The following is a 22280-nucleotide window of genomic DNA, read 5'->3' on the forward strand; positions in this document are numbered from 1 at the left end:
CCTCTGTTTGTCAGAGGGTGGAGCTGGACGGCAGGAGAGAGATCACTAGATTGTTACCTGTTGGGTTCATTCCCTCTAGGGCACCTGGCCATGGCCACTGTCGGCAGACAGGACACGGGGCTGGATGGACCTTTGGTCTGACCCAGTCTGGCCGCTCTTATGTTATGTTCTTAGCAGCCAGGGGAGAGCCCGCAGGTGAGGGACTCGCCACGTCGTCCGCTGGGGAGCCCCAGGCAGGAACCAGGGACCGGCTGGTCATCCCCTTGGGGCCCAGGCAAGGAAAAGGACAACCCCAAAGCCACACCCAGCTAGGAACAGAATCCAGGAGTCCTTTCCCTGTTCAAACCCACTAGACCCCACTCCCCTCCCCGAGCGAGGACAGAACCCAGGAGTCCTGGCTCCCAGCTTCCCTGCTCTAACTACTAGACCCCACTCCCCTCCCCGAGCGAGGATAGAACCCAGGCATCCTGGCTCCCAGCCCCTCTCAGTAACCTCAAGACCCACTGCCTCCATGTCGCCATCCGCAGCTCCCGGGCACTGTGGCTCTGGAGAGGCAGCCCGAGCCTGGCACGCGGGGGCTGTGCTAGGAGCAGTCTCCAATCCGGGCCCCGCGGCCGGTGGCGCTCACCAGGGGTAGATGCAGAGGAGCTTGCGGATGAAGAGCGCGGCGCTCTGCGAGACGTTGGGGTACAGCTTGAAGGCGTCGAAGCGCCCGGCCAGGATCCTGTTCTCAGTCTCGATGGGATCCAGCTCGAAGAACGGCGACCGGCCGCTGAGCCTGGGGACCGGTGGCAGAGTGGGTGAGGAGGCCCTGGGCAGTGCCCAGGGCCGGCGCGACCCCCGTCAAGCCCCGCTGCCTGCACCACGGGCTGCGACCCCGGCTGGCTGCCACGGACACAGCCGAGCACCGTGCGCCCCCCGGGGGGGCGCTGCTGCCAGCCGAGGGCGGTGCTTCGGCCCCACCCGGGCGATTAACGCTGGCAAATGCAGCAGGGTGGCGCCAGCAGGGGTCTGCAGCCTGCGCCCCTTGAACCCAGGGCCAGGTCACAAACAGCCCCAATCCCGGAGATGCCTCAGACTTTAAATGCAGGGTGTGAAGGCGCAACCAGCGCTCACTCGATCAGGGCTGGATCCCCACAGGGACATCACCCCCGGGCTCCGCCGGTGCCCCCGACTCCCGACCCGCAGCCCCCCGCTAGCCCAGCCCTGGGCTCCCCCCACCCCTGGCTCTGCCGGTGCCCCTCACTGCCGACCCGCAGCCCCCAGCTAGCCCAGCCCTCGGCTCCCACCCAGCCCTGGCTCTGCCGGTGCCCCTCACTGCCGACCCGCAGCCCCCCGCTAGCCCAGACCTGGGCTCCCCCCACCCCTGGCTCTGTCGGTGCCCCTCACTGCCGACCCGCAGCCCCCAGCTAGCCCAGCCCTGGGCTCCCCCCACCTCTGGCTCTGCCGGTGCCCCTCACTCCCGACCCGCAGCCCCCTGCTAGCCTAACCCTGGGCTCCCCCCACCCCTGGCTCTGCCGGTGCCCCTCACTGCCGACCCGCAGCCCCTGCTAGCCCAGCCCTGGGCTCCCCCCACCCCTGGCTCTGCCGGTGCCCCTCACTGCCGACCCGCAGCCCCCAGCTAGCCCAGCCCTCGGCTCCCACCCAGCCCTGGCTCTGCCGGTGTCCCAGACTCCCAACCCGCAGCCCCCTGCTAGCCCAGCCCTGGGCTCCCCCCACCCCTGGCTCTGCTGGTGCCCCTCACTCCCGACCCGCAGCCCCCTGCTAGCCCAGCCCTCGGCTCCAACCCAGCCCTGGCTCTGCCGGTGCCCCTCACTCCCGACCCGCAGCCCCCAGCTAGCCCAGCCCTCGGCTCCCACCCAGCCCTGGCTCTGCTGGTGCCCCTCACTCCCGACCCGCAGCCCCCAGCTAGCCCAGCCCTCGGCTCCCACCCAGCCCTGGCTCTGCCGGTGCCCCTCACTCCCGACCCGCAGCCCCCAGCTAGCCCAGCCCTCGGCTCCCACCCAGCCCTGGCTCTGCTGGTGCCCCTCACTCCCGACCCGCAGCCCCCAGCTAGCCCAGCCCTCGGCTCCCACCCAGCCCTGGCTCTGCCGGTGCCCCTCACTCCCGACCCGCAGCCCCCCGCTAGCCCAGCCCTGGGCTCCCCCCACCCCTGGCTCTGCTGGTGCCCCTCACTCCCGACCCGCAGCCCCCTGCTAGCCCAGCCCTCGGCTCCCACCCAGCCCTGGCTCTGCCGGTGCCCCTCACTCCCGACCCGCAGCCCCCCGCTAGCCCAGCCCTGGGCTCCCCCCACCCCTGGCTCTGCCGGTGCCCCTCACTCCCGACCCGCAGCCCCCTGCCCCCCACAGCCCTGCTGGTGCCCCTCACTCCCGACCCGCAGCCCCACTCTCCTGAGCAGGAGATGCTCACGGTTGCGCCCTGCGTTAGACGGGGGCCAGGCCGCGCCCTGCCCTGCGCCTCGTTCCAGGGCCCTAACCCCGCACGCCCCTGACCCCGGCTCCAGGGCGCCCTCGGCCTGTCCCTCCAAACCCAGCCCCCGGCCCCCCAGCCCCTGCGCCCCGGCGGGGACTCACATGATGAAGGTGAGCACGCCGACCCCCCAGACGTCAGCCGCGGAGCCCACCGGGTCTCCCTTCACCATCTCCGGAGCTGCAGGGCGAGGGCAAGGGACCGGGTCAGCCTCCCGGCCAGGAGCGCGGGGGCGGGCTCGGCGGCCCGGGGAGGGGACCGCGGGGCAGAGCCGGCTCCGGGCAGGGGGGCTCACTCACCCCCTGGGCGGAGCCGGGCGTGTGCCGGCCTCGCACTCACACATGCACTCCAGCGTGCCCACGCGGCTCCCCGGCCGGCGCAGCCCCCGCGGGTCGTAGCTCTGGGCGCTGCCGAAGTCGACGATCTTCACCGCGTTGCCGTGGGCGACCAGCACGTTGTCGGGCTTGAGGTCCAGGTGCAGGACGCGGCGCCCATGTAGGTACTGCAGGCCCTGGAGTAGCTGGAGCACGTAGCCCGCCACGTCGTCCTCCGAGAACCGGAACCTGCGGGCACGGGGGGGTCAGCGCCCGCCCAGCCGGCCCCCACCCCCGCAGGGTGCAGGGCCCAGCCCGGCTTCCCCAGCCCCCCCCCCGCAGCACGGGGCCCAGCCCGGCTCCCCCCCCCCCGCAGCACGGGGCCCAGCCGGCTCCCCCCCCTCCGCAGTACAGGGCCCAGCCCGGCTCCCCCCGCCCCCCCCCCGCAGCACGGGGCCCAGCCCGGCTCCCCCCCCCGCAGTACGGGGCCCAGCCCGGCTCCCCCCGCTCCCCCCCACGGCACGGGGCCCAGCCCGGCTCCCCCCCCCCCGCAGGGTGCAGGGCCCAGCCGGCTCCCCCCGCCCCCCCCCCCGCAGCACGGGGCCCAGCCCGGCTCCCCCCCCACAGCATACAGGGCCCAGCCCGGCTCCCCCGCCCGCAGCACGGGGCCCAGCCGGCTCCCCCCCCCCCGCAGCACGGGGCCCAGCCCGGCTCCCCCCCCCCGCAGGGTGCAGGGCCCAGCCCGGCTTCCCCAGCCCCCCCCGCAGCACGGGGCCCAGCCCGGCTCCCCCCCCCGCACAGCACGGGGCCCAGCCCGGCTCCCCCAACCCAGCCCGGCTCCCCCCCCCCGCAGCACGGGGCCCAGCCCGGCTCCCCCTGCCCCCCCCCGGCCCAGGGCCCAGCCCCGCTCCCCCACCTGTCGATGAGGCTGTAGAGGATCTCCTTGCCGGCGCAGTTCTCGGCGATCAGCACCAGGTAGCGGGGCGTGATGTACGCCTCGTGCAGGCCCATGACGCGTTCGTGGTGCAGGCCCTTGAGGATCTCGTACTCCTGCAGGACGCTCTGCTTCTTCTCCGCCTCGTAGGGGATGATCTTGGCCATGAAGTGCTTCCCCGTGGCGTTCTCCTTGCACTCCCGGATCACCCCAAACCGGCCCCTAAGGGACAGGGCGCAGTCGGCACTGGCTGCGCAACGAGGGGCTCGCGGGACGCAGCTCACGAGGGGGGGCGGGGGGGCTGCAGGCACAGGGGTCCAGCCCCAGGAGACGGTGAAGCCACTTGGCTTCCCCTGGAGGGAGAGCGAGACCCCTCGGGGGCCTGGCCCACTGACGGGGCCCCCCAGAGCCTGTCCCCACGCTGGGGCCCTGGCCCCGATCCTGTGGGTCCCTGATGCCGGGACATAGGGTCAGGGGGGCCCCACTGGATCGCTCTCTCAGACCCCCCCAGCTGGGCATCCCCGGAGACGATGCGGAGCGTGGCACACTGCAGGGGACCCCGGGGGCTGAACCCCGGTGCCCAGACAGGGCCGTGCCCGGCACTAACCTCGCTTTCTCCTCCAGGAAGGTGTAAGGCTTCTGGGGGACCCCCTGGCGCAGCGTTGTGCCCTCCTTTGCCCCTGGAGCCCCCTGCCCTGTTGGGCTAAGCCTGCTGGTGGGGCCGCCGGGCTCCCTGCTCGGGGCGGTGCTCAGGACCAGGGACCGCGTGGCCGACGGCACGGCCTCGTTGGGGAGAGGGGACGGGGCTTCCGTGGGGGGCGTCACAGCCGGCATGGAGACAAAGGAGGTGACCATGTACATGGGCGCTGCTTTGGGGGAGGGGGAGACGGGCGGGACCGAGGCTGGAGGAATGGGGGCGAGTCGGGCGGGGGGCTGGGCTGGGGGGGCAGGGGAGCCCTGCACCGCCTGGCTGGCTGTGTGGGCGGCGAGGGGGGGCGGAGGGGCAGCCCTGGACGGAGTTAACCCCAGCTCTGGAGAGCCAGACACGGCCACTGCGGGAGGGGCGGCAGGCGCGGGGGACGTGGCGGGTGCAGCGGGGGGGCAGAGCTGCCCTTGTGGGGCGCGGGGAGGTGGCTGGACGGCGGCAGAGACGGCCCTGGGAACAGCCGGCTGCGGTGCCCACCCGGGCATGTGCACGGCCCCTTTGTGCTTGCGGGGCGGGGTGGGGGGAGGGGCCCCCGCGGTTTGGGGCGCGGGCTGGGGGGGAGCGGTCTGCGGGGAGCGGCTGGAAGCTGCTGTCTCGGGGGCAGCCGCGTCCTTCCGGGCAGCAGGAGCCGAGTGGGCAGCGCTGGGATCTAGACAGGAAGCAAAACAGAGCCGTCGGCCTGGGAGCGCCCCGCCTTGCCCACGGGGGCAGCCTGAGCCGGGGAGCTACCGGGGCCGTAGCCAGGTTACAGGGGCCAGATCCCACCCCCCCAGCAGCCATGGAGCAGGGCAGCTGGGAGCGCCCCATCCCTCCCCTCTGAAGCCAGCACATGCCCCCCTTCGGTGCAGGCCCCCCCGCCGGCTAGGCTGGAAAGGGGATCCCCCGCTTTAGTTTGGTCCACGACCCACAAAAGAGCCCCAACACCACCTGGTGCCCCATGATCCCCATGGCCCTGGCCCAGCCCTGCTGGACCCACCCCGACCCCAGGGCAGCAAGGGCCGAGCCTGCGCTGGCGGTGGGGCTGGGACAGGGCCCCCCCACACCCCATAACCATCCTGCCCCCCCCCAGGAGCTCGCTCACCGTCTGTCTCGATGGCCACCGTCTCCGAGGGGTTGCTGTAGGGCCCCTGGCCGGCCTTATTCCTGCAGGCGACCCGGAACCTGGCCGTGCTCCTGGCGGGCAGCTCCGTCACGTTGAAGTAGCAGTCGGCGATGCCCGAGCTGATGGTCTTCCACTCGCGTTCCCCTGGGGAGGGACGTGCAGCCGTCAGCGCCCCAAGGGGCTCCCTGGCTGCGGTGGGAGATGGACGCAGCGCTGCGACCTGCAGGGAGATGGTGCCCTGGGTCTGGGCAGCAGGGTCCTCAATCCCATCCTGCAGCCCCCCCATGGGCTGGGGGCTCCTCGGCAGGCACCCAGAGGGGCTGCTGGGGGCTCCTCGGCCCTCAGAAGGGCTGCCGGGTGCTCTCCAGTGTGGGGCCAGCACCCAGTGCCCACGGCTCTGCCCACAGACCCCAGAGCTGCGCAGGCCCGAGGCCTGGAGACTGCCGAGATCCTGTGACACACTGAACCTCAAAATAACAACCTGTGACCCCCATATTCATCATTCGCAGGTGGGTGTGATATCTCCCACAAAGCGTGCCCTGTAAAGTGTCATACGACAGGTCATGATCTGCTGGAACCCACTGTTCAGCCCGAGTAGGTGAATCATCAGCGTGTAGGAAGCGGTGAGATTTCGCTGTGCGGCTGTTCCTGAAATACGCTGTAAATCTGCCCTGGCCTTTCCCCTCCCGCATCTACCCTGGCAGCCACAAGAACAGGAGCCCGGCCCAGGCCTAAAGGAGAAATCTGCTGTAACATCCCGTGGGGAGAGAACATTGCTTGATCTAAACGCTGCCCAGTGTAGTAAGTAGGGCCCTGCCACGTTCACGGTCCATTTGGATCAATTTCACGGCCAGAGAGTTGAAAAATTGGTTAATTTCACATTTTCAGATATTTACATCTGAAGTTTCAGGGTGTTGTAACCGTGGGGGTCCCAACCCGAAAGGTCCCCAGAGGTGGGTCTGATCCCCCCTCCCCTGAGCAGCTGTGCAGGGGGAGGACAAGTCCTGTCCCTCCCCAGCCTGGAGGGGACTTGCAGCTAGGAGCCCCCCCAGCCCCCCCGCCCCAGCTGGGGCTCGCTCAGCAGCATGGGGGAGATAAGGTTTCACAGGGAAGGGCTAATTTCATGGCTTGTGACACATTCTTCACAGCCGTGAAATTGGTAGGGCCTTAGGAATAAGGTTTAAGATGCAGACTGGGTGCGTATTGGTTACTTTCTCTGGTAACTGTCTCTGCCTCCCACTTCTAATCACTTACAATCTACCGCTCTGGAGTGAATAAACCTGGTTTATGTTTTACCTAAGCCCTGCGGTTGGAGTGAAGTGCTTGGGAAATCTCAGCTCAGGTTACCAGGGCTGGTGCGTGTCCTCTGCACAGGGAGGGAGGGGCGACCGGGTAATGAACTTACACTGGTCGGGCTTCTGCCCGGGGCAGGACGGTGCAGCTCTGGGGTGCAAGGCTGGGAGTCAGGGGGATCTGGTTGGTGCCTTTCCCTGTGTGATTCATGACCGGCTCTGGGAGCTTTCATGCAGCCTAGCGGGGTGTGGGGCTGCATGTCCTGTTGTGCTGAGTGATCACAGCGCCTGGAGGGGGTTGCTGCTGGTCACTAGCAAAGCCTTCTGGAGACAGCCCAGGCTGGAGAGTTAAGGGGGCCCCGTGGCACCCCAGTCCCAGGTTGTACCCTGGGGATCCCGTCACAGGCTGGGATCCAGCCCCAGGGCTGAGGGGTGCTGAAGAGGGGACTGACGAGCGAGGTCCCAGCGCGGCCCCCGGGGAACCAAGGCCCTGCCAGCCCTGGCCCTGGGCCCAGGCAGCGCAGGCTGGGTGCGGGAGGCCTCGTACCGTTCAGTTTGCACTCCAGGGTGTAGGTGCAAGGGGCACAGCTGTCTGCAGGCTTCCACAGCACCAGCACCGTGTTCTTGTACTTCTGAGGTATCTCCGGGGTGCCCGGCTTCCCCGGCAGGCCTGGCAGGAGAGACAGCGCACTGTAACGGGGCTGGCCTGGGCAAGAAACGGGGCCAAGGGGGAGGCAGGGAATGGAGAGGGGACGGGGGTTAGGATGGGGTGGGACAGAGGGGGGTCAGGGAGGGGGCCGGGCCAGCCTAGCCAGACCAGGTTGCAGGCAGCGCTGAGGGCACCAGAGAGCTGGGGCCGTCTCGCCAGTCGAGTGACTGGCAGTGGCCCAAAGGCCCCGGGGCTCCGCACTGCTGCCATTTGCATCGTCTGCAGCGCGGGGGCCTCAGACAGAGCCTCCATTGCAAGGCTCCTGCCCGAGCGCCCTGGGGGAGCGGCCGCAGGGGGTCCTGGCAGACAGGGCCTGGCCGTCCCCGCCGGGGCGCTCCCCGGACAGGAACGGGGCGGTTCCGATCCCAGCCACCCCACAGGCCGCCCGCGCCCAGAGCTGCTGCAGCCAGCGCCCTCCCGCGCCCAGGGCCCTTACGTGCCACGGCCAGAGTGCACGAGCTGGTGGCAGTGCCCAGGGCGTTGGCAGCGGTGCACTCGTACAGGCCTGCATCCTTCTTGCACGTCTTGGGGATGGTGAGCAGCTGGCGGCCATCCTTACACGAGACGATGTTCACCGCGGCGTCGGACACCAGCGACTGCTTGTCTGTGGGGAGGGAGGATGAGCAGGGCTGGCTGGCCAGCCCCGCCGCTTGCCCGTAGCGAGGCCCCAGCCCCCGGCTCGTTCCCAGTCTGCTCGGCGTTCAGAGCACCCGGACCTCACCGAGCAGCTGCACCCCAGCCCCCACGGCCGGCCTGGTACCCAAGCAACCTCCACATGGCCCCTGAGGGCCCTTCCATCTGCCTCAGCAGCGCTGGTCCTGCAGGTTTGGGTCCAAGGGAGATTTGGGTCCCTGGACAAAGCGACTGTCTGCACAGTAGATGAATCCAGGGACCAAGACCCGGCAGCACGGGATCACTGAGGAGAGGGGCTCAGAGAAATGGGTACAAATGGGTGTGACACCAGCAGGCCAAGCACCAGCCCATGCCAAGGTCCCCAGGTCTCAGCCAGACGCTGACAGACACAGGGCCGGGATCTGCCCAGCTCGCCTGCAGGTTACCAGTGACAGGACGGTACCAGAACCAGGGGTTAGCGTCTGAACTCTGTCAAATACCAGCCTCAGTCTCACTTCTACTGTCAGTTCCCGGTCAGGCCGGGCTATCTGAGCAGGTGCCAGGCGGGGGTGGACAGTGATGGAAGAGCTGCTCTCCCACAGAAATTTTTACGCCCCTCCCTGAAAGAGGAGACCCAGCAACGGCAGCCGGGCTTGGCTTGGATCTCACAGCTGGGAACTCCCCACATCTGGATGGAGAAACCATCAACAAAAGGCCTGAAGACTTGTCTTGTTCCGCCCTCCTCCCTGAGAGCGACTCCCTGCATCCGGTGAGAGCACACGGCAGCAGGGGGAGAACCCAAACCCAAAGGGACTAGGTGTGACAAAGTGGGAATTCTTTTGTAATATTTGTGTGAAGCCTATATGTGCCTCAGTTTCCCCTATGTGCGGCAGTTACCTCAGGAAGAGAGAGGCCTGTCGCTCTCTGGGCAGGCTAACACAGCTGAGAAGGGCTCCCAGCTGCCTGGGGCCTGAGGTCCCGTATCAGTGGAGCTCTGAGAAGACAATGGCAAATCCAGCTGCCCAGACACGGATGCCCAGCAACCAAGGACCCAGAGAGATCTGCACTCCACGCCACTGGGCAGGGGGCTGAGCCACATCCTCCGGCTCGGCTCGGGAACAAAGGGCTGGGGTGGGGCGGGAGGAAGTTGAGGGTTGGCTGCTGAGGGCTCTGGGCGCACCTGGCCTGGGACAAAGGGAGGTCAGAGAGACGGGGCTCTGGGCTGACCAGGATGGTCTCGGCTGTAACTTTCTGTTCTCTGTGCTGGGTCCAGGTGACTAATAACCCGCCAGTCAGGCTGCATGTCCCTGCAGATGCTGGCGGAGGGGGTGCTGCCCCCCAAGATGGTACAAGTCTCCATCGGAGTCTGTCTCAGGGGGACTCGCGGCCTGGAGCTCACGGGGGCTGGTGGGGCGGGGGGCTGCAGGCCCAGAGGTCCAGCCCCAGGAGGCGGTGAAGCCGCGTGGCTTCCCCTGGAGGAAAAGCGAGACCCCTCGGGGGCCTGTCCCCATGCTGGGGCCGTGGCCCCGATCCTGTGGGTCCGTGACACTATGCTGCCTGGACGCGGGTGGGGAGCGGGCGGGGGGGGAAGTTGTTTCTAAGCATAAGAGATTCCCCAGCTGCCCAGCCTGGGCGAGCCCTCAGGCCCAGCAGAGCTAGCTGACCGCAGCACCTGTTGGCACCTGTAATTCGGGGCACTTTGCCGCGCTGCAACCGTCTCGCGCCGGGGTGTGAAAAACCCGAGCGCGGCAAAGCCCCCGTGTGGACCCTGCCCCAGCGCCGGGAGCCACCCCTCGGCCACACCCGGCACGTTACCACGCAGCCGTGCAGACTGGCCCTCACCCGTGTGGCCATGCAGAGCTCGCTTGCGGCCTCAGCCCGAACGGGCCACGAGCGTCTCTGGCGCGAGGCCGAAGCGCACCAGGCCTGGGGTAAGTGACGGGTCCCGTGGGGCTGGAGCAACCTGCGCCCCGCCGGGCTCCTGGGGCCCATCGACCACAGGGCTGTGCTCCCGGGCGAGAGGGGCGGGCCGTGACCGCCATGAGGCCGGGCAGGGCCTGAGGAGGTTTCACGGGGTGCCACGTCCATGAGGCATCACCCTCGGGGCGGCGTGAGCCCTGCGGGCTGTGTGGGCCACGTGGGACCCTGGATGACAGCGCTGAGTGTGACCAGCGGGGCCATGTGAGGGACCGGCGACAAGGGTACCCCTTGCCGGGATGAGGAGCTTGTTTCTATGCTTGTGTCACTTTGTATGGTGCGTCACCGCTGCGGAGGGTAGATCTGTAACTCCACACTTGTCTCCGGGGGACGCCCCGCGACAGGCAGGCAGCCCTGCCTGGCCTGAGCCCATCAAGGGACGTCAGCTGCCCCAGGAACCCACTGAAAGGAGCCGGGGGCCACACCTGGGGAGGCAGCAAGGCCTGTGGACCGAGAACTCCACGTGCTGTGAAGCTGTTAGGGACACAGGAAGTACCAGCCGCACGGGAAAAGGAATATAACAGGGCAGCTGCATTGTCTCCATTTTGTCTTCAATCCTGCTTCCTACCCCGGGAGTAACTTTCTACAAAGCTCTGACCAAAGGACTGACTGACCCATCCGAGCTCTGGGTGATTCCAGAGGGACCTTCAAGCCAGCAAACTCACCACCACTGGCTAGGAACCTGATGTATAGACTCTGAAGTCTCTGTGATTGCTGTGACGAAGTGGGACTGTTCTTAATGTTTCCTCTGAATAGTGTGGGGGTGCCTCAGTTTCCCCTAGGCAGTTCTTAAGTATCTAGGGGGTGGGGTAAGGGTGTATGATCCTTGCAGAGCCCTAGAGGGCAGGTGTGTGCAGGGGTCTGGACACAGAGAATGGCCGACACCCTGTTTCCTGGCCACTGATGGCCTGGGCCCTTCCCCCCTGCAAGGTGAGAGCTAAAGGGTTGGAGAACAAAGGAATCCGGTGACCTCCTGGCCCAGGAAAGGAACAAAGCCCAGAGGAGGGGCTGGAGGGAGTTTCAGTTTTGGGCTGGAACGCAGGGAACCCCAAGGCTGGGGTCTAAGCTCCCTGCCCCCCAGAAGGACTTGACTGAGGGGTCCTGGTGTGAGGCAGCAGGGAGGGGGGAGTGTTGACCTGGGGATGTGCCCTGGGGATGGGAGACCTGAGAGCCTGTCACCTGAGCCAGGAGGGGGACGGGGAGGTGACACCTCTACCCAGGAATGTGAAGACAGGCTGCAGGAGGGGGCCTGCTGGGGGGGTTTAGTTTCAGTTTGGGGCTGGGGGGAGGAACACAGGGAACCCCAGGGCTGGGGTATAAGCTCCCTGCTCCCCCAGAAGGACGTGACTGAGGGGTCCTGGGGGTACCCACAAGCTCTGTTGTGGACTGTGTTCCTGTTGTCCAATAAACCTTCCACTTTACTGGCTGGCTGAGAGTCCCGGTGAATCCAGGAAGAGGGGTGCAGGCCCCGGACTCCCCCACACTCCGTGACAATTGCTTTACCAGTTAACATCTCCTCTTCTTCGTTCTTTTTTCTTTATAATAAACCATTAGTTCTAGAGGCTGAAGGACTGGCTGAGCCGGTAACGCGGTGACCCTTTGGGGTCCGAAGAACATTTGGTATATGTGAGCAGAGTTTTCAAATAACTTCTCTCTGTGCTGGACCTAGGTGCTGACCAGGAGCCTGAGAACTGGACTGCAGTGGCTGTGTGATTGCTCCCTCAGCGCCTGGATACCCCGTGTGGAGCACCGGACGCACCGTTTGTGACTGGTTGGGGAGCATCTCTGGTGTTACCCACCAGGATGGGGAGTAGCTGCTCTCCCTTTTGCAGCCTGCCCTGACCTTGGCATTTTCAGTGAGGGCTGCCCCAGGCACCCTGGGGCACATCCTGGTTCAGAGCAGCTGCCCTGAGGTTGGGGCTCATGTTCTTGCGTCCGCACTGCGAGCGATAATGGGGGCACCCAGACCTGGGGGTCACAGTGCTTCAGCTCCCCAGAGCACTCCACACCCAGTCCTGCGGGCACAGAGCCCCAGGTACCAGTCCCACACGCACAAAGAGTCCCCAGAGCCTTGGCCTCTGGGCACCGGTCCTGTGGGCACAGAGCCCCCCCAGGCACCGGTCCTGCGGGCACAGAGCCCCCCCAGGCACTGGTCCTGGGGGCACAGAGCCCCAGGTACCAGTCCCACACGCACAAAGAGTCCCCAGAGCCTTGGCCTCTGGGCACCGGTCCTGCGGGCACAGAGCCCCCCCAGGCACCGGTCCTGTGGGCACAGAGCCCCCCCAGGCACCGGTCCTGCGGGCACAGAGCCCCCCCAGGCACCGGTCCTGGGGGCACAGAGCCCCAGGTACCAGTCCCACACGCACAAAGAGTCCCCAGAGCCTTGGCCTCTGGGCACCGGTCCTGCGGGCACAGAGCCCCCCCAGGCACCGGTCCTGCGGGCACAGAGCCCCCCCAGGCACCGGTCCTGGGGGCACAGAGCCCCCCCAGGCACCGGTCCTGGGGGCACAGAGCCCCCCCAGGCACCGGTCCTGGGGGCACAGAGCCCCCCCAGGCACCGGTCCTGGGGGCACAGAGCCCCAGGTACCAGTCCCACACGCACAAAGAGTCCCCAGAGCCTTGGCCTCTGGGCACCGGTCCTGCGGGCACAGAGCCCCCCCAGGCACCGGTCCTGGGGGCACAGAGCCCCCCCAGGCACCGGTCCTGGGGGCACAGAGCCCCCCCAGGCACCGGTCCTGGGGGCACAGAGCCCCAGGTACCAGTCCCACACGCACAAAGAGTCCCCAGAGCCTTGGCCTCTGGGCACCGGTCCTGCAGGCACAGAGCCCCCCCAGGCACCGGTCCTGCGGGCACAGAGCCCCCCCAGGCACCGGTCCTGGGGGCACAGAGCCCCCCCAGGCACCGGTCCTGGGGGCACAGAGCCCCCCCAGGCACTGGTCCTGCGGGCACAGAGCCCCCCCAGGCACCGGTCCTGCGGGCACAGAGCCCCACCCCCCCAGTCCCATGCGCACAGAGCACCCTCAGAGTCCCGGCTCCTGGGTCCCAGTCCTGTGGGCACAGATCCATGCCCTGGCCCGCAGGCAGCAGATCCCCGACCTACCCTTCATCCAGAGGATTTTGGGGGATGGGCTGGCAGCTGGCAAGCAGAACAGGGTTGCCGGGTCGCCCTCCAGCAGCACCTGGTCCTTCAGCTTGATGTGGAAAACGGGGGAGAAGTCTGGGGGAGCAGAGGGGACACGGCAGGCATGAGTGAGGGTGGAATGGGGGGTCCTGGCCCCTGGCAGGCGCAGGCCCCACAGTGAGCACAGCCCCCCAGAAGGAGCCTGTAGGACTGCCAGCTGGTCCTCTGGCTCAGTGTCTCCCCCACCCCTGTGGCTGGCCCAGGAGTGGCCCTGGAGGGGGAGAGCCCTGCTCCCACCCCCTGGCCAGGGGCCTTGGTCTAGGGAGGGGATAACTGTGGGACCCCCAGACCGCAGATGGGCTGCTCCTCTGCTAAGTGCCCCCCAAGTGCCCGGCCTGACCCCACTCCCCTGCCCTGGCCCTCTCGTGCGATCGCAGCGGGACACAGACCACACAACGCAGGAGACAGAGCGCCAGGGCCGGGCGCCGCAAGGCCCGCTCCGCTGCGGGGGGCTGCCCCGGGGCCGGTCCTGGACACTGGGGGGCCAGACCCTGCCCGGGACGAGGTGGGAGGCTGCTCAGAGCGGGACAAGGGTCTGCCATGAGCCCAGCACCCCGCGCCCAAACACGTGGGGCATTGCCCACCGCCAAGCGCTGCCTCGGGCAGACTCTGCCCTTCGGGCCCCGTAGCAGCACCGTGCCTGGCTCCGGAGCGTGGGGGGCGTCGGGTGCAATGCAGCCGACGCGGCATCTTTGCAGCCTTGGTTTCTCGGCGTCTGTGGGTGCAGCGGCCCCTGTGAACCCCGTTTCCACCGCCCCTGGCCCGCGCACGGCTCCGCTGGGCTGCAGGGCTCCCCGCGCAGTGTGGTGCTGTGGGGCTCTGCCCCCTTCTGCCTGCCCCCAGTGGGGGGAGGCCCAAACTGAGCCAAGCCCCCTTCCCCTCCCCACACCTGCTCCCCAGCCAGCTGCCAGCCCTCTCCCCCCCCATGGCCTCTCCCCAGCCCCCTCTCCTGACCTTCCACCACCCCATATCCCCCAGGATACCCATGTCGCCCCCCCAGATCCCTGAGCCAGCCCTGCTGCCCTCCCTGCTGGGGGCTCCCTACCTGGCCCAGGACCCGGGCGCAGCCCCCCTCCCCCAGCCGGACCTACCCGACTCATGGCGCACGTACTGCCTGCCCACGATGGTGCCGTCCTCCTGCAGCAGGCTGGCCGGGATGTTGGGCTGCGAGGCCACCTTGTCCCTCTTGGCGCGGGACAGGCCCCAGCGGTCCCACCGGGAGCGTCTCTGGCCCTCGCTGGGAGCTGCAGGGGGAGAGGGGCCGAGGCCATGCTGACTACGCCCCAGCCAGGTGCCGCCCGCGGTCCCACCATCGGGACAAGCCCTGCCAGGCGCCCGCAGGTGGCCGTGTACACGACCACCGCTCGTGCTCCCAGCCGGCCCAGAGAGGCGGGAGGGCTGAGAGTGGGGGTTGCTCACCCAGGGACCCCCCAGCCCGCTCCCCAGGGGCCCATCTCTGCCATGCAGGGGTGGGCAGAAGTCTGGGCTGGGACCGTGCCCAGCGGCCGGGGGGGCCAGGAAGGGCAGTTTCTGGTTTGCCCCAGGGCCAGCACGGGCCCCAGCGGTGGCGATGGGGTAGAGATGGCTGCCAGCAGGCACGTCCCCAGGGGCCCAAGTGGGCTCCGGGCCCCTCCGCAGCCCCTGTCCCCGCTCACCTCTGGCACCCGCCTCCTGGGTGCTGCTCTCGGACTGGAAGGACTCGGCGGAGGGCGCCAGGGCAGACTGTGCTGCCAGCTGGTTCTGCGGGATCCCCACCTTGCGCAGGTTCTCCCCCTCCGAGTTGGACCTCCGCAGCAGGGCCAGCAGCGGGCTCCGCTTCCCGGGCCCCTCCGCCGGCCCCCTGTCGTCCGAGGGGCTGCGCAGCCGCTGGGAGAGGCGCTCCACGGTGGAGCTGATCCTCCGCCGCATGGCCACGACGGGCGACTCGCCGGGCTCCCTGCCGGGGGGCTCCGACCCACCCTCGCTCCTGCCTGGCTCCGATTTCAGGCTCGCCGAGTCCCGCTTGCCCTTGGAGCTGCCCCGACCCAGGCTCCAGGAGAGACGGCGGCCCCGGCTCGGGGGCTCGCGGCCCGACTCCTCCTCGGGCTTCTTCCTCTCCATGGGCGGCGTGTGCCAGAGACGCTGGGACATCCTGCGGATGAAGCCGGCCTCCTCCGGCTCCCGCAGGTCCTGCACCGACTGGGCCCGCTGGGCCGGGCCCTTGGAGAGCTCCAGCGGTGCCCCGGCCGGGCCGGGCCGGTACATCCCCTCCTCCCGTGCCAGCGGGCTGGCCCGGGGCCGGCCCTCCGCATGGGGCCTGGTGAGGAGCTTCAGGCCGCGGCTGAGCGAAGACTCCCGGCCCCGCTTGAACTTGGCCTCGAAGACTTCCTCCGAGTCGATGTCCACGATGGCCAGGGCGCTGCTGGAACGCTCTGCCGTGGGCACCCCTGCCGCGGGCACCTCCGCAGCGTGGGCGGGGGGGGCCGCGGGGGGAGGCTCGGGCCGGACAGGCTGCCCGGGCGCTGCGGGCAGCTGGATGGACTGAATGACTTGTGCATAGGAGGAGGGCTTGGGGGCCCTGGAGTCCAGGGCCGGGGGCTCCGGCAGGGACGCTCTGGGCTTGGGGGCCGCCTGCAGGGGGACCTGGGCGGCTCCGGCAGCTGCCGGCCGTGGGCAGGGGGGCTTTTCTTGAGGCTTCTCGGCGGGAGACTTCTTGCCCACAGCTGCCAAGCTGGCTCTGGGCCTGGCAGCGTCCTCCGGCACCCGCCCCTGCTCAGGGGGGGCCTCCGGCAGCTCAGGGACGGGTGGCTTGGAGGAGCTTTCCCGCGGGGTCTGGGGCCGGGACTCGGTCAGGGCGGAGAGCGAGGGGGACTCCTTGAGCCGCTGGGCTTCCAGGCGAGCCACGGGGATCTCCAGCGGGGCGCCCGAGCGGCGATGCACCGTCACCGGCTCCACGTCCCCCTGGCTGAAGGAGCCGCTCTTCTGCAGCGGGCGCGGCTCTGGGGGCGGGTGCTGCGGGGCCGCCTCGCTGGAGGCCGCCCGCACCAGCCGGGGCCCCGGGGGCGGCTGCTTTGCTGGCCGGGGGGGCCGCGGCACCTTCTTCTCCAGGGTCTCCAGGAGCGGCCCCCGCAGGCCGCTGACCTTGGGCTCCACGGGGCTGCCCCGCAGCAGGCGCTGGCCGCCCTCCTCCTCGGCCTGCCTGCGGGGCGCCCCCCCCGGGCTGGGGCTCCGGCGCGGCAGCTCCATGGACGCCGCCTTCCTCAGCGCCGGGGGGGGCCCCTGGCCCGCCGGCCCCGCCCCGTCCTCCGCCGGCAGGCCCAGCAGGAGGGCGCTGTCCGCGGAGCTGCCCCGCCGCAGCCCACCCCTCCGGCCGGCCGGGCGCCCCCCCTCCGGCGACTCCAGGCTGGGGCCCTTCTTCAGGGCCTTCCGGGGGCCCGCGGGCCGCGGCCGGGCCTCGGCAGAGTCCTCGTCCGAGGAGCCGGGCCCCTCCGCCACCGGGGGCCTCTTCTGCGGGCCAGCGTCCTTCTGCCTCTCCCCCGAGCCCTCCGCCTGCCACTCCATGGGGGCCACCTCCGCCAGCGCCCCCTCGGCCTGGCCCAGGGCGTCGTCCTCCGTGGGGATCTCGTTGAGGGAGACGCGGGAGCCGGAGAACTCCACCTGGCGGGGCATGGGGAGGAGGGGCAGCTCGTCCAGCTCCTCCGAGTCCGAGGAGGAGGAGAGGGCGGGCGAGTCCTTGAGGTGCCGGGGCACGGCGATGGAGAGGTGGCTGGACGTGTCCTCCAGCAGCTCCGGGATGGCTCTCGGCACCAGGCTGCCTTTGTAGCTGATCTGGGAGCGCTGCGGGGCGGGCAGACAGACAGTCAGAAGCTGCACAGGGGCCTGTGGGGGGGTTGGAGGGAGCCGTGGGGGGAACGGCACAGGGCGGCTGGGGAGAAGAACCCCTGGGGGAGCCGTGGGGGGGAGGGGAGAATGGGGCTGGGGTTGGGGGGGCTGCGAGGGGGAAGGGGAGAATGGGGCAGGGGGTTGGGGGGAGCCGCATGGGGGGAGCTGTGCAGGGGGACCAGGCCAAACTCACCAAAGGCCCCTGAGCTGCCAGAAGGGGTGGCAGGGGCGTCCCTGCCCTTTGCTCGTTGGGCTTTGCCCCAAGCACCCCCCACCCCACAGTCCTTGGGATGGGAGCGCAGGGGGCTTGGCCCCCATGGGGCAGACAAAGGGACGCGTGGGCCGGTGGTTCGGGGCGGGGCTGGCCTGGGGTTCAGTTCCCGGCCCTGCCACAGACTCTGGGGGCCGTGGGCAGCCCCAGCCTGGCTCAGCCACTGCCGTGGGGGGCCAGAAAAGCAACGGGATGAACTGCTCCCCACTGATCTCGCTGGGTCTGGCGCAGGAGCCCCCCACCCCCTCTCTGCTCCCCACGCAGGGGCCCAGCAAGGCTCCATGTGCCCGCCACATGAGCTCAGGCCTCTGCACTGGGGGCGTCATCCCCACTTGCTCCATCTCCGCCCTATGGCAGCGTCGCCTGCCCCAGCCCCCCGGGCCCCGGCCGCCCGCCTGACCTGCCACTTCCTGCGGCAGACGAAGAGCTTCAGGTGGTCGGTGCTGATGGATTTCCCCTTGGCCAAGGTCTGCGGAGAGCGGAGAGGAGCATCCGGGGGCTGCCTGATGCCTCCGCCCCCCTCCCTGCCCACCAACGCCCCCCCATGGGCCAGCCCTCTCCCTGCCTGCCAATACCCCCTGCCCACCTGCCCCCCTCCCTGCCGACCCCCCCACCCTGGGCTACCCCCTGCCCACCGGCCCCCACCACCACTGGGCCGACCCCTCCCTGCCCGCCAACAACCCCCTGCCGGGCCAACCCCTCCCTGCCCGCCAATGCCCCCTTCACTGGTCCACTCCCCCTCCCTGCCCACCATCACCCCCCAGATGCGAGATCCCCCCTGGGCTGGACACAACCGACCACGCACCTTAAACCAGGGGTGCTCCAACGTTTGCTCCGCATTGGGTCTCCTACAAACAGGGGAGGGCCTGGGTCAGACCTAGGGTGAGCCCCCCTCCTCCCCAAGGCTCAGCACCAGCACTGCTGCCCGTGGGAGCAGAGCCAGGCCCGGCGATGGGGTTGGCATCAGGCCCCTGGCACAGTCGGGGGATCTGTCCGGCCACCCGCAGCAGCACCCTGGCTTGGCCCGCTGCATGTGGGGGTGGGGCACCTCCCTCTGGCTGCGGGGGCCAGCCTGGGGCGGTTCTGGTCCCTGGGCATGGGGGGACTTGGCCCAAGGGGCTCCCTGCCCAGCTCCACCACCGTGCCCGCGGGGCCCTGGCGTGGGATGCTCCCGCCCCCGACACTGTGGGCTCCTAGTCCCTGGCCCTTCCTTCCAGACGTTCCCCGTCACTCCCAGCCCAGGGGTGGCAGGAGGGAGACCTGACCCAGCCTGGGGGATGGGCAGGACCAGCCCTGGGGGGGTGTGGCAGGGCCCGGAGGCCCCCCACGGGACCCCCCACTGGGGCACCAAGGCCTGGGCAGGGATGTGGGCTGAGCACCAGGCTTGGTCACGGCTCCGAGCCGCAGCCCAGGGATCTCAGGCCCCAGCGATCACGAAGGGGGTGGGACTAGGCTGGGCTGGTGTGACGAAGTGGGAATGTTCTTAATATTTTGTCGGAATACTGTGGGTGCCTCAGTTTCCCATATGTGGAACTCAAGTATCTAGGAGAGGTAGGGTGAACATACGTCCTGTTTTGACCGGGACAGTCCCGTTTTTAAGCTCTGTCCCAGCTGTCCCGACTCTTTTGACAAAAGTGGGCATTTGTCCCATTGCCCTTGCCAACGCAAACGAGCGGGGTGCGGAGGAACGAGGGGGGGGAGGCAATGCCGGCCCCACGCAGGGTGGGGAGCAGGGCTAAGATGAGCAGCTCAGACCAGCCCAGCGCAAGGACAGGGAGGATTTGGGCTAGTGCTAACCCCACACGATGTCCTGTTTTCCCTTGGGGAAATATGGTCACCCTAGGGGGTGGGACGGGGGTGTGATCGTTGCAGGGACCCCCAGAGGGCAGGTGTGACGCCGAGTGGCTAACGGGGCACAGAGACCAGCCGACACCCTGAATCCCGGCAGCTGACCGCCGGGCCCCTCCCCTGCCAGAGCCAGCCGGCGTGCTGGGGAACAGAGACCAGGGGACCTGTTTGCCCGGGAAGGAGGCAAAGGCCGCAGGGGGGCAGCTGGGGGTGACGGAGGCCGGGCTGCTGGAAGCGAGTCAGTCACCTGGTTGGGGACTTGCGGGGAGGGGACACCCGGAGCTCTGGGTCCCCCCGAGCTGGACTTTGCAGCAGGTCCCTGATTTCTGTGCTCACAAGCTCTGTCCTACGCTGGAGTCCCCACGACTAATAACCCATCTGTGTCCCATGCTGGCTGGGAGTCACGGCTGGCTGCGAGTGGGGGGCAGGGCCCTTTGGGGGGAGGCTCCCCAGGGGTCCCGTCCAGGGGGACTCGCTGTGGGGTGGGGAGCCGGGGGCTGAATGCTCCGAGGTCAGACCCAGGAGGGGCTGAAGCCGGGCAGGCTCCTGGCCCTGGGGAGTGGCCCTGAGGGGAGACGCTGCCCCAGAGCCCTGGCTGGCGTCACTCCGCGGGTGCCCGAGCCCCCAGCCGGCGACTCCGGGACAAATGGCCCAGGGGGTGGGGGGAAATTGGGCTGGGAGCTGCAGCGGCCCGGGCAGGAGGGGATGGGGCTTGGGGGGAATGTCCCGGGGAGGGGGCTGGGATGGCCCAGGCGGAGCTGGGGGGCGGCCCAGGGAGGCGGGGGCCCGGGGTACTCACAGCCGGTCGTTCACCAGCACTTTGATGAGGAAGCCCTTGGCCTCCCGCGTCAGCCCCAGGAACATGCTCTCCTCGAAGGCCACGTTGTAGTTGCGGATGTTCAGCAGCGTGGTCTTGTCGTTCTCGCCCACAAACGGGGAGATCCCCGTCAGGCTGCCGGCAAGGAGAGCCAGGGTGACGCCAGCTGGCCGGGGCGCCCCGCGGGGGGAGGGGGAGCCAGGCCCCGGGGCGCCCCACGGGGGGAGGGGGAGTCTGGACGGGGCGCCCCACGGGGGGGAGGGGGAGCTGGGCTCCGAGGCGCCCCGCGGAGGGGGGAGCCGGGCACCAGGGCGCCCCGCGGGGGGAGGGGGAGTCTGGACAGGGCGCCCCACGGGGGGAGGAGGAGCCGGGCACCGAGGCACCCCGCGGCGGGAGGGGGAGTCTGGACAGGGCGCCCCATGGGGGGAGGAGGAGCTGGGCCCAGGGGCGCCCCGCGGGGGGAGGAGGAGCCGGGCACCGAGGCGCCCCACGGCGGGAGGGGGAGCCGGGCCCCGGGGTGCCCATGGGGGGCAGGGCAGGCTGTGGGACACACGGGAGGGCAGGACGCCACCCCCACCAGGCTGGGTGCCTGTTGCCCAGAGCCAGCTTGTGCCCGGGGGAGAGTCTGGGGGCTGGCTGAGCCCTGGGGAGTTGGAGGGGGAAGGGAGGGATAAGGGAGCCGGCTGGGGGGAGCTGGCCACGCCCTGGGGGAAGGGAGGACAGGGGCCGGCTGACCCTGCATCCCAGCAGCATGTAGGGGCCCCAGAGAGGGGGCTCCCCACAGGCACCTGCTCCAGCTGGGGGCTGCCCCCTTCACCGTGGCCCTGCGCGGCTGCTCCCGGGCCCGTTTCCATGGGCGCGGTGTGGGGTGATTGGCACGGGTGCTGCAGGGGCAGCCGGGGGGGCAGCCGGGGGGGGCAGCCGGCCCTTACCATAGGTAGGCGATGACTCCCACGGGCCTGTGGAGAGAAGGCGATGGTTACAGGCCAGGGGGCACCAGCCCATGACAGGGGAGTGCAGCAGGAGAGGGGTCCCAGGCTCACTCCAGGCCCTGCCCCCCGCCATCCCCCAGCCCCCCAGGGTTCTCAAAGAAAAGCCCCTCTGTTTCCTGGGGGCGTGGGGCCCCTGACCTCACCCCAGCCCCTCCTGTGGGCATCCTGCACCCACCCGCCTCCCGGCCAAGGTCCCATCGGGACGGCCGGGGTCCCCGGGGGGCTCAGCCCCCACTCCAAGGGGCTGCTGGCTGGGCAGCCGTTACCAGACGTCGGTGACGATGGAGACGGGGCTCTGGCTGACGATCTCCGGGCCCACGAACTCGGGGGTGCCGTACTTGCAGAACTGGGCCCCCTCTGGCACCAGCCGCTGCGCGTTGCCGAAGTCACAGAGCCGCAGCTGGTCGCTGCTGGTCATGAGCAGGTTCTCGGGCTGCAGGAGAGCGGGGGGACAAGCGTCAGAGGGAGACGGCCGGGCGGGGGGGACACAGGACAAAGCGAGGGCCCAGCTGGGGGGTGGTACCATGGGGGGCATGGGGCTCTGGGGCTCCACAACAGCCAAGCCATGACATGCAAGAGCAGAGTGGGGGCAGGGGATGGAGCCCCCAGCCCAGGTGCCGCGGGAGAGACCAAGCCGATGCTCCAGAGAAGCACTAGCCCAGCACGGCTCTGCGGCCAGGAGCCCGGAGCCAGCCCCACTTGGGCACCGCGCTCGCTGGGGGGGGCTGGAGCTCTGCACTGTGCTCACTGGGGGGGGCGGAGCCAGGGGGGGCCCAGAGCTCTGCACCGTGCTTGCTGGGGGGGGAGCTGCTGGGGGGGGGCCCTGAAACTCTGCCCCGTGCTTGCTGGGGGGGGCCCGGCGCTCTGCCCCGCACTCACCTTGACATCCAGGTGCAGGATCCTGCAGCCATGCAGGTAGTTGAGCCCCTCAAGGAGCTGCCGCATGTGGGAGCGAACCTGCAGGAGACAGGCAAGGTGGGGCAGTGTCCGGAGCCTGGCGCCTGGGCAGGCCCCATGAGCAGCCCCTCACAGGCAGGGGGTGGGCCTGGGGGTTGGTCTGAGGTGACCAGCACGTGGAACCAGGCCGGAGGATGACGAGGTCTCTGCTCCCGGCCCAGCACTCACCTCCCACTCGCACACCGAGGGCTTCCTCGCCATCCTGTCCAGCAGCTCCTCCTCCGTGCAGCTGGGGGCC

The 22280-nt window shown here is 69.5% G+C and overlaps 1 protein-coding gene across 1 annotated transcript in view; it reads right to left on the reverse strand.

Moving 5' to 3' along the window:
* Window positions 1-22280, reverse strand: part of SPEG (striated muscle enriched protein kinase) — a 96774-nt gene that overhangs the window by 1816 nt on the left and 72678 nt on the right. Inside the window, exons 25-42 of the mRNA XM_073304821.1 lie at window positions 22211-22271; window positions 21965-22042; window positions 21352-21518; window positions 21026-21052; window positions 20076-20228; window positions 18234-18276; window positions 17829-17897; window positions 14952-17112; window positions 14388-14540; window positions 13216-13332; window positions 7963-8130; window positions 7365-7487; window positions 5505-5669; window positions 4325-5072; window positions 3700-3939; window positions 2809-3032; window positions 2574-2649; window positions 629-778 (exon numbers count right to left, since the gene is read on the reverse strand). Coding sequence (XP_073160922.1) covers window positions 629-778; window positions 2574-2649; window positions 2809-3032; window positions 3700-3939; window positions 4325-5072; window positions 5505-5669; window positions 7365-7487; window positions 7963-8130; window positions 13216-13332; window positions 14388-14540; window positions 14952-17112; window positions 17829-17897; window positions 18234-18276; window positions 20076-20228; window positions 21026-21052; window positions 21352-21518; window positions 21965-22042; window positions 22211-22271 — 4923 coding nt within the window. The remainder of the gene's footprint in view (window positions 1-628; window positions 779-2573; window positions 2650-2808; window positions 3033-3699; window positions 3940-4324; window positions 5073-5504; window positions 5670-7364; window positions 7488-7962; window positions 8131-13215; window positions 13333-14387; window positions 14541-14951; window positions 17113-17828; window positions 17898-18233; window positions 18277-20075; window positions 20229-21025; window positions 21053-21351; window positions 21519-21964; window positions 22043-22210; window positions 22272-22280) is intronic.

This window comes from Lepidochelys kempii, chromosome 11 (genome assembly GCF_965140265.1).
Source record: "Lepidochelys kempii isolate rLepKem1 chromosome 11, rLepKem1.hap2, whole genome shotgun sequence".
Taxonomy (NCBI): domain Eukaryota; kingdom Metazoa; phylum Chordata; order Testudines; family Cheloniidae; genus Lepidochelys; species Lepidochelys kempii.